Source organism: Sphaeramia orbicularis, chromosome 21, assembly GCF_902148855.1.
Source record: "Sphaeramia orbicularis chromosome 21, fSphaOr1.1, whole genome shotgun sequence".
Taxonomy (NCBI): domain Eukaryota; kingdom Metazoa; phylum Chordata; class Actinopteri; order Kurtiformes; family Apogonidae; genus Sphaeramia; species Sphaeramia orbicularis.
Genome location: NC_043977.1, coordinates 11,319,308 through 11,330,987, shown reverse-complemented (window position 1 = coordinate 11,330,987; position 11,680 = coordinate 11,319,308). Strand labels below are relative to the sequence as shown.

At 40.6% G+C, this 11,680-nt stretch overlaps 1 protein-coding gene across 1 annotated transcript in view; it reads left to right on the top strand.

Moving 5' to 3' along the window:
- Positions 1 to 575: 575 nt before the first annotated feature.
- The window catches only part of LOC115412832 (titin-like), a 59,486-nt gene continuing 48,381 nt past the window's right edge, over positions 576 to 11,680 (top strand). Inside the window, 4 exon segments of the mRNA XM_030125489.1 lie at positions 576 to 704; positions 8,949 to 9,052; positions 9,133 to 9,336; positions 10,750 to 11,054. Coding sequence (XP_029981349.1) covers positions 8,962 to 9,052; positions 9,133 to 9,336; positions 10,750 to 11,054 — 600 coding nt within the window. The 5' untranslated portion in view covers positions 576 to 704; positions 8,949 to 8,961.

The window sequence follows — 11,680 nt, the reverse complement described above, 5'->3', positions numbered from 1 at the left end:
ATTGAAGGCTCTGGGCACCACTTGTTAGGACTGTGATGGTCAGAATTTAACCAGTGGAGTATTATACAGTAGATGTAACATGGACTGTGATGGTCAATGTTTAATAAGTAGATTGTTATATAATAAATGTAATATGGACTGTGATGGTGAGAGTTTAGTCAGTAGATTATTATACAGTAGATGTAAGATGGACTGTGATGGATAGAGTTTCAGTAGTGTTTGTGGATGTTGCTGTTGGGTGGGCTCTTTGTTTCTTCCAGTGGCTTTGAAATCATGGTCCCTGGTTCAGATCAGTGTCCTGGTCAGGGTTAGGGTTAGGGTCAGGGTTAGAGCTGCTCTGCTCTGACCCAATGACAGCGTCAGGCATGGCTGCCGTGTCCCATCATGCCCCCCTCTGGATTTTTCAGCCAATGGGGGGCCAGAGTTGGGCCGTGATGCTGGTCATCCCCCCTGCTATAAAAGCCCTCAGCCCCGTCTGGGCCCTCCTGAGCAGTTGGAGCATTCCCAGCCTCGCCTCGGGTGGAGGGACTGCGAGGAGGGAAAGCAAAACTACACGGCAGCCCATCTCTGTGTAGTTTTGTTTTTGGGGATATTTGGAGGCTTGACTGTTCTCACCTGGATTTTTGTGGAAAACTGTCTGGATAAGGAGTCTGTTTCCCATTGAGTCCGGGGCTCTGTCCCATCAGTCTAAGGCACCAGAACAAGTGAGTACATCTGGACCCAAGCCAGTGCTGCAGGGTTACACCAACCCGGGTGTAGTGGGTCCCAGTCGGGGTGGTGTTTGTGTTGCCTTTGGGTTGCGTTTGTGTGTTTTTGTGTGTTTTTTGTGGTCGGAGGCCGCGTGCAGCCGTGTGATCTGAGAAAGGCCAAGAATAGCCGCTGATAGAATGAGAACGGCCTGTCAGCTGGGCCCACCATGGCTTTTTAAGGGAATCAGCAGAGGAGCTATCAGCTACACCTCCAGATATGTGACACATGTGACTGTCAATCAAACCCTCCCAGCCTGGAGGCGAGGGGAGGGGATGGGGTTGGGTGGGGGTAGGGGGGCAAGGTGTATTTTCAGCCACTGCCATATCTGTCACTAAGGCGACCAGGTCTGAATGAGCCAAATGAGGGACAAAGAGTCCGGGTTAGAGTTCTACCAACCTGAGCAGCCAGGACACACCAAACATGCTGACCTTTGACCTTCTACTGCTGGAAGTTCAGCCTCTTCAGCAGCTGAAGTCTGGAAATGGAGAGAATAGACTGAAATTACACCTGTAGAAGGTCAACAGTGACGATGAAACATCTAAATGTGGTCGTATTTACAATGTACATTTCAACTGAAAACAATGAAAATAGACTTTAATTAAATAAAACAGCTAATAAATTCATCCCAGATTTTAAATCTACCATCCTTTGTATAATTGATTTAATTATTAACTGTATTTAATTAAAATTTTAAAGAAATGTGAACACACATTCAGACTAAGCAGTACATAGTGTTTATTGGTTGATAATATTAGATCCAGGCTGATGTGGGATCCGTGGTTTTGTTTATCCATCGCTGTCATTTCAACTGTTTTAAGGTTCTAGTGCCTCCTGTGGTCATCAGCAAAATGACCACAGTAACAATAATCATCAGAATTAACAAATGTTAACAAACTAAGTGAACATGATGACCAGTGTTTTTCTTGTGAAACGTTGTTTTTCAGTAGTGGTTCAAATAGATTTTTTTTGGGCCTTTTCATTTTCGTTTTCATTTTCAATCCCACATTGTAATCCCACATGTAATGAAGTGTTTAAATTGTCCAAACTCGTGCAGCTGCTGTGTCTGTTCAGCTCTAACAGTTCTACTGAACGTAAAGGTGGTAAAAGTCACAAACCATGTTAGAAACGTAACACCCAGAGCCCAGATCAGCTGACAGTGGGACCAGAGCAGCTGTCCAGGCGTTGCAATCACTGACCCAGGGACAAAGCCAGGCCTAATGAGGTGTATACTGTCCCGGTCTGAGACCTGGTAGAACCACAGCAGAGTCATGGAGAACTGTTGAACTGATGTGAGTGAACATGTTTCAGATGTTCACGTTCTGTTGAGGCTGAAGCTCAGAGAAACATTCACTGATGATGAAGACGTCCACACCCTAGTACTGTAGTATTGTTAGTACCACTGTGGTACTACTGCTGTTGTGAGGTTGTATTTGGTTTAATTTGATTTTTAATTAAAAGATGACAGTGAATCACACAGAGGTCAAACTGACAGTTGTTTTCATTTGTTGATTAATCCCTAATTAATAGATGAGAAAAAACACCATTAAAGTGTTTGATCACATGACAAAGGAAAATGTCTGGATTGTTTGTGATTAATGTGATGCATCACTGTAATTTAATATCACTGGTAATGTAGTACTCTTGTCATATTACTGCAGTATTAGTGTTTCAGTGGTGTTGTAGTATTACTGTAGTATTAATGTTCAGTTTTATTAAGTTTAGATGAGGTTGTTCTGTTTTCATTACTTTACTCTTCTGTGTTGTACTGTACTCAGTGGGTATTTTTCCAGTATTTTAATAATAATAATAATAATAATAATAATAATAATAATACATCACACTTATATAGTGCTTTTTTGGACAATCAAAGATGCTTTACTGTATGTTTCAGTCTTACTGTTTAATTGAAGTTGAATGTCCAGTATAATTATAGTTGAATGTCCAGTTTGTTGTATTTGAATATCAATCAAATTTTTTTAATGTAGCGTCATATCATAACAAAGTTATTTAATGACACTTTACATTTAGAGCTGGTCTAAACCAGACCAGAGAGAGAGAGAGAGATATGACCATAAGTCTATGTGTGTGTGTGTGTGTGTATATATATATATATATATATATATATATATATATATATATATATACATATATATGCACTGTATATATTAGGACTGTCAAACTTAACACCTCAATGTGGATTAATCCATCATCATGATGAATCTGATTAAAATTTTAATGCAATTAAACGCAACGCAGAATGACTAAACATCTCTGCCAACACATTTCGGGCAGTTTTGAGTTACCATCGCACATGCGCAAATGAGCAGTTGATCCAGTAGTGACAGGCAGCAGAACCAACCCATAAAGATGGAAGACACTAAACAGCACATTGACCCTCTGGATGGGAAATCTGAGTAAAAACAAAAAAACAGGATGGCACAGTTGACCAACATAAAGTATTATGCACACGCTGCAGGAAGGAGTTTTCTTTTCACCAAAGCACTTCCAGCTTAAAATACCACATATCTCGCCCCTCCTGCATCCACTGTTCCATGTGAGAGACTGTTCTCAGTTGCAGGCAACATTCTAAATAAGAAACTGTCAGCTCTCCTCTTGGACAATGTCAATAAGTTCATTTGTCTTAGTAGCTGGTTGAAAGAGGAGTAACAGGGCCACATTAATGTGGATAAATGTTTGCGTAAAAAAATAAATTAAAAGTTTTTAAGTTGTTTAAAGTTGTTTTGTTGAAACTGTTGAAGGTGTTTAATAAACACCTTAAGTGCATATATATTCCCTTCTTTCTTGAATATGTTTGCTCATGCAAAATTAAATGGGATTACTATAGATTAAAAATAAATGATATTTAATCATGATTAATCAAAATGAATCCACAGCAACCCTGTGATTAATCTTAGTAAAAATTGTAATCGTTTGACAGCACTAGTGTGTGTGTGTGTGTGTGTATATATATATATATATATATATATATATATATATATATATATATATATATATATATATATATATATATATATATATATATTTTAAATGCCTTATCTTTGTTTTAATGTTCTTAGATTTCTTAAATATGTCACTGATGTTAGAATATTTCCTAGAGAGAGAGATTGGGGGAGGGAGGAACTGGGGGACAATGAGTGGATGCACTGAAAACTGAACTATAACTGTTAAAAACTATTCCAAGTACAATATACTACTACTGCAGCTGTCAGTACCAATAATAGAAACCTCTACCATCTATGTAACTATATTATAAACACTATCACACCTATATGGATAAATGAATAATGGTGATGGAGGCAGGGGTCAGGCAGAAGGAGGGGAAGAGAGGAGGTAAGGAAGGAGGAGGAGCAGAGAAGAGGACAGACAGGAGGAGGAGTAGAGAGGAGGACAGACCAGAGGAGGAGCAGAGAGGAGGAAGAGGAGTGAAGCGGTCAGACGAGAGGAGGACAGACGGGAAGAGGAGCAGAGAGGAGGTCAGACAGGAAGAGGAGCAGAGAGGAGTTCCACCAGTACGCCTGCATGTTGACAGTGTAGTGCTCTAGATGGTTTGTATGGAACTTAAAGGTCTTTCAGATAAGTAGGTGTCTGGACATTAAGGGCTTTGTAAGTGAGGAGGTGTATTTTAAAGTCTATCCTGGCTTTTACAGGGTGCCAGAAGTCAACACAGGACAAATATGGTCTCTGATACTGGTTCTAGTCAGTACATGGGCAGCAGCATTCTGGATGAACTTTTTGGGACAGTCTGAGACAACTGAATTACAACAGTCTAGTCTGGATGTAATTAATGCATGGATTAATTTTTCTGCATCAGTCTGTGTTAAAATATGCCAGATTTTAGTCATATTAAGCAGATGAAAAACTACCCAACTTAGTTGTAGTTGAATGTGTAGTGTAAATGTAGTCTTTTACTGGTTCTCTTCATCAGTTTATTGGCTGGTTTTCTGTGTCGGTGTTAGGGTTTAATACTGTCGTTAAATACTGATGGAATCATTCAATGTATTATTTATTGCTACTGCATTGTCACTGTATTTATTGCGAATTATGTATTAATATTTTGATGTCTTTGTAACTGGGACCCCAGGAAGACTAGAAACCACTATGGTGGAAGCTAATGGAGATCCCCAATAAACAATAACTTCCGCTGGGACAAACCTGATAATCACCTGATCAATTAGACCGATCAGATTATTGTCAGATTATTCAATGATAAAAAGATCAATTAACCATCAAACCATCAGTCATTAAATCTGTGAAGTCAACTGTTCAGTCACTGAACCGATGAGAAATACTGATCAAACTAATGGATCAGACTCAAACTCAAACCAGTTGTTGATCCTTTGACCTTTGACCCTTTCACATCCTCACATGGTTCCTGAAGATGAACTGGTCTGGTCAGCACCTCAGACCACAGTGAACCACCAGACCACATCAAACCACAATGAACCACCAGAGCACATCAGACCACATGAGACCACGATAAACCATTAGACTACTTGAGACCATGATAAACCATCAGACCACATGAGACCACTTAACTTGGAGCTGAGGTTTTTATGTTTCCTGGTTCGTTTTGTTCTTAGTGTCTGTTACTTCAAGCTGAGTTTAGTTTTTAAATGTCAGTCAGTTGTTATTTTTCTTTGTTTGTTTTTTAACAGTTTAATTGTCATGTTGAGTTTTGATGTATTTTTTGGGTTTATTCTGTTCTTGGTGGAACTTTCCTTTAGTTTTTGTTTTTCCTGTTTTTATTTTGGTTTTGTTGAATATTTCTGTCAATGTCATTGTTCTTCCAGTATGTTGTGTGTTTTTACTGTAATAACAGATGTTTGTCTGGTTTGTTCTTGGACTGAACGTCTTTAATCGGTGTCTGATCGACAGCTGACAGGACGTTAAAGGGTTAAAGGGAAAGTCACTGTTGGAGGCTCTGAGCAGCTGCAGACTAAAATAAAAAGCTGCCCAGATAAATTTAGAACCTGAAAACTGGAGACCAGAGATTAGCCTGAGGTCACATGACCCTCTAAACTGATCAGTTATTGATGAGGTGATTGATCAGGAGACGCTTTATTAGAAACTCAGTTTACAGACGATCAGTCAAACCTGCAGAGTTTGTTCTGCTTCTCTACACGTGCCACTGTCCATCACCATCATCTGGTCCCTGACAAGCCCCACCCCCTGACATTTTTTAACTCCGCCCCTGGCATTTATAACCCCACCCCTTTTGTGTATTTATAGCTGCTGGCTGTTCTCAGCTGTCGGAAACTGAAACCATGTGGAGACACTCAGCACATTTCAGCCTTGAGTAGTTAAAGCAGAAAGATCAGAGTGAGAATCTGGAAAACTGGAAAACAAATGACCAGAGTCTGCAACCAGTCTAAAATAACATCTAAACTAAAACTAATGACAAGTCTGAAATACAACAAATGACAAGTCTGAAGTAAAACTAATGGCAAGTCTAAAACTAATGTAAAATCTAACCTAAAACTAATGTAAAATTTAAAGCTAATGTAAAATCTAAATCACTGTCATTTGACAGTTTTTCACATGCAGTTTTCTATTGATCAGGATGAACATAAAGATATAAAGTGATCTGATCAATTAAATTAGATCAGATTAGATCATATTAGATTAGATTAGATCACTGAGGACCGTGTCGTCCATTTTCAGTGTTAGTTTTGACGCTGGGTTTATCTTTTAGATGCTCATGACACTTTTACTGTGTAATTGTGTGTTTGTGTTGATCTGTCACTATCGGAGCTGGAAATATAAGATGCTATTTAGAAAACTGAGAGATCCATGTGCAAAATGAACAAGTAAATGATGAATAAAGAACTGCAATGGATCATTTAAATGAATAAGAAAATGGACCAAGACCATCAAAACTATCAATAAAACCTCATAAATACTACAAAGTGAAGAACAGTAAATGGACTAAGTCACAGACCCTTTTTCATTTGGCTTGAGTCTCCTTCTGGGTTCATGAGGGCTGTCTTCACATTTCCTCTAAATGACCTCGGAAGTCTAAACTAAAACTAATTTGAAATCTTCAACTAATTTAAAATCTAAAATAAAACTATCGTAAAGTCTAAAATAAGACCAAAGTTTAAAACTAATGTAAAGTCTAAAATAAAAGTAATGCAAATTCTAAAATAAAACAAATTTGAAGTCTAAAATGAATTTAAAGTTTAAAACTAATGTTAAGTCTAAAATGAAACAAAAGTGTAAAACTAATGTAAAGTGTGAATTAAAACTAATGTTAAGTCCAAAACTAATGTGAAGTGTAAAAGTCTAAAATAAAACTAATATAAGTCTAACATAAAACTAATGTAAAGTCTAAAATAAAACTAATGTAAACTGTAAAAGTCTAAAATAAAACTAATACAGGGCTCAAAATTAACTTTTTGACCTAGGAGCACTGTGCTCCTAACCCTAAAAAGTTAGGAGCACAGGCTAAAATCTAGGCGCACCACTATTAAATAAAAAATTTGGAGAACAAGCAAAACTCTTGGCCATACCAAGTAATATTCCTATATGTATTTAAGCAATGTTAACAACCTAGAATAAAGTATTTGAATAGAGTATGAAAGAAAAAGCTTACATTGACACAGGTGCAAAACAATTGTCAATGTGTGGTATATACTTTAGTTGGTTCTTGGAGAAGAAAGACGAATCACACCATTATTTGCAACAACCAACTTTTTTATTTCATGGCCTAAAGGCCCTTAGGGGCCGTTTACACGGCGTCGGCTTCAGTCGACTCCGGGAAGATTTCATCGCGGATTAGCCTTCTGTTAACATGGAAACGGTGCCTAGAGTGCCTGAATCCGGAAACTTTTGATACCAGGGTCCAGGGTGGAACGTTATCGATACGCTCCGCATTCCAGCTCTGTGTTAACGCGAGTCGGAGCGTTCCGGGGTAAAATATGACGTCACCGCATGCGCGCGCAGCCAAGAACCGCCAGTTAACCCACTCCGGGCCAGTTGGTGGCGGTAATGCGCCTCCAAGCTGGTTTGCCAGCCTCTATGACACAATAAAGGTGCAGAAAAAGAAGGAACAACCACAACAACAATGGCCGGTTTCAGAACAACATACGTGCTGCTAACTGTGCTCAGCTCGTCTGTCCAGACAAAGAAGTCCTGCGTCTTTGTACGACCACTCGCCATTGTTGTTTGTAAATAGTGTTGTCCGCCTCCTCCTCTTCTTCTTCTTCTTCTTCTTCTTCTCCTCCTCCTCCTCATTTAAAGGCTGTCTAAACCGGAAATTGTTTGTGCGCAGGCGCCTGTTTTACCACCACTGTTTCACTACAGCTCTACATCGCCAGCTACTGGTCTGGCATGGCCACTACAGCGTATTCAGCCGTCCTCGCGGACTCATGTTAACGCAGATCGTTATCATAGCGGCGGCGTCTTAACGCGGAATGATTTTACAACGCAAAGGAGAAATCTTTGCGGAGTGTTGCCGTGTAAACGTACCCTTAGTCACTGTGGTCTACACCACGCCTGAAGTCAGGAGATTGTTTCAAACGTCGGTGGAGTTATTTGATCCCTTTGTTTATGCCGCCTTCGCACGCGAGGGGGCGGGGACTAGATTTTCCGCTTCAGTCAGCGGGGCGTGGAGCTTGTTTATTTTCAGCTGACGAGTTACTTCTGCAGCCATTATTCTAGGCGCACGTATTAATTTTCGCTCATTTTTTTATTGGCGCACCGTGCGATCGTAATCTCAAAAACAGTCGCACTACCGAAATTCTCAGGCGCATGCGACCGTAATTCAGTCGCAGTCACGAGCCCTGACTAATATAAGTCTAACATAAAAAATAAATCTAATGTAAAGTCTAAAATAAAACTAATGTTAAGTCTAAAACTAATGTAAAGTAACATATAACTAATGTGAAGGGTAAAATAAAACTAATGTGAAATCTAAAATAAAACTAGTGTTAAGTTTAACATAAATCTAATGTAAAGTTCCCATCTTCAGACTCCCTGTAAATGACCTCAGGTGTGATGGATGGATCTCATTGGTTGTTCCCCAGTGGTGAATTCATCCCATTCTGTTCAGGTGATCTGATCCTGGGAGGTTGGCAGGGTGTTTGCCATCGTTATGCTAAGCTATCTGATGTCATCCATTGTGGACCGTGTCTGTAATACTATGTGATGTGTGTTTGACGTGTGTTTTTGTGTTGCAGGGTGCCGACCAACATGTCAACACAAGCACCGACATTCACGCAGCCGCTGCAGAACGTCGTGGCACTGGAGGGTAGTGCCGCGACGTTCCAGGCTCAAGTTAGTGGTAAGAAAAGACAACGCTCACTGATTGGTTCCACATTTATCAGTAAACATCTTAAAGACTTCTGGTGTTGTCCCCTCCAGGTTCTCCAGTTCCTGAGGTGAGCTGGTTTCGTGATGGCCAGGTTCTTTCCGCTGCTGCTCTGCCCGGCGTTCAGATCTCATTCAGCGATGGCCGCGCTGTTTTGAGGATCCCCGCTGTGAGCGCTGCCCACAGCGGACGCTATTCAGTCAGAGCTACCAACGGAGCCGGACAGGCCACCAGCACCGCCGAACTGCTGGTCACAGGTGAGAACACAGGTATAATGAAAGTATGCAGGTGAGAACGCAAGTAGAACGAAGATATACAGGTGAGAATACAGGTAGAACGAAGTCATACAGGTGAGAATGCAGGTAGAACGAAGTCATGCAGGTGAGAATACAGGTAGAACAAAGTCATACAGGTGAGAATACAGATAGAATGAAGTTATACAGGTGAGAATACAGGTAGAACGAAGTCATACAGGTGAGAATACAGGTAGAACGAAGTTATACAGGTTAGAATACAGGTAGAATGAAATTATACAGGTGAGAACGCATGTAAAACAAAGTTATGTAGGTGAGAATACAGGTAGAACGGAGTTATATAGGTGAGAACGTATGTAGAACAAAGTTCTACAGGTGAGAACGCGGGTAGAACTGGTACAGGTGAGAACAAATCATGATCTATGAGTAATAAAACCTCAGCATGAAATTATTGAAATGTTCTTGTCATTCATTTAAATACAGTTCATTTCATTTGTAGAACATTAACATGTCACAAGTCTTTTGACTGATTTTCGCTGATTCTTCACATTTGTCCAGTAATGATTTCCATGGCTGTTTGTGGATGGTTCTACTGGTTTGGTCTGAATTCAATCAGACCAGAGTCAAAGAACCTGATAAAGATCATTATGGTTTTATGTGTAGAGGCTTGGAAATTATTCTTATACCACCTGTATTCATTTGGTCCATCAGTTCTTAATGGGTCAATTCTCGTTTAATGGTTGGATTCTCATTGAACAGGTTGACTCATTTAACAGTTTGATTGTCATTGAACTTGACTTGATTGTCATTGACTCTCGTTGAACGGTTTCATTGACGTTGAACAGGTCAACTCTCATTTAACAGTTTTATTGTCACCGAATAGGTTGATTCTCGTTTAAGGGTTTGATTCTCTTTGAACGGGTCGACTCTCGAACAGTTTTATTGTCATCGAACAGGTCGATTCTTGTTTAAGGGTTTGGTTCTCTTTGAACAGGTCGACTCTTGTTTAACAGTTTTATTGTCATCGAATGGGTCGATTCTCGTTTAAGGGTTTGGTTCTCTTTGAACAGGTCGACTCTCATTTAACAGCTTGATTGCCGTTGAACGGGTTGAGTCTCGTTTAACAAGTCAATTCATGCTTAACTTGTGGATCACTTTGAGCCTCACATTTAGTTTAATGGGTTGATCTCTCTGAGCTTTAACCACTTTTCCCTCTGAGCCTTAATGGGTCGATTCTCATTGAACAGGTTTTATTGGGTTGATCCCATGAGGTTTAATGGGCAGATCTCTGACCTGTACCCGTCCATTATTGTTGAACGGGTTGATCCCTTTGAGCTTTAATGGATCCACCGCTTTGATTTTACTGGGTTGATCCCTCTAAGTTACATGTTTAACGGGTCATATGTGTGGTTCCAGCGGAGACGGCGCCCCCTACCTTCATCCAGAGATTGCAGAGCTCCACTGTGAGGCAGGGCAGCCAGGTAAGGCTGGATGTCCAAGTGACGGGCATCCCCACACCTGTGGTCAAGTTTTACCGGGAGGGAGCTGAGATCCAGAGCTCGGCCGACTTCAGGATCCTGCAGGAGGGAGACCTGTACAGTCTACTGATCGCCGAGGCCTTCCCAGAGGATTCTGGGACGTATTCTGTCACCGCCACCAACAGCAGCGGTCGGGCCACGTCCACCGCCGAGCTGCTGGTTCAGGGTGAGGCTTGATCAGAGGCCATCCACACCAATAATTCTAATGATAACTGGTTGTGTAGACAGAGGGGGCTGCTGCTATCAGAGCCCAGATTCCATAAGGTTTTGGAGGCGTAGACGTTTTTATCGTCATCCACAAACCTTTCCTAATAACTACGGTCACATACAATAAAAAAATAAGTGTAGCCCAATGGAAACACAGTGGACTTTTTGCCTTGTGCAAAATATGTGCTAAATGATTTCAACACAAACTGCTGCTTTTTTTTTTTTCAACAAAAAACGATGTATGATGTTGAATATAATCCATAAGGGAGTCTGAACCAGACTCTGCTCTGTTCAGACCTGCATCAACGTCCGTCCTGATAAATCTGACCTTGTGTCCAGCTCTGGACACTCAGGACTCATTTCAGGACTCATTGATGTCTGGTCAGTCAGGAGCTGGTTCACGTTCTGCATCAGTCTGTACTAGGAGGCGTCAGGGATGCACTGCATGAACGAACACTGAAGGCATCCTGTGTTTGAAAGATGTCTGACATGTTCAGTGTTTCACATCAGTCGATGCCTGACAGACTGACTAATGCTTTGCCTTCAACACTTTTTATTCCCTGACGACATAGAAACTCCATGAAGATTAAATCATGAGTCCA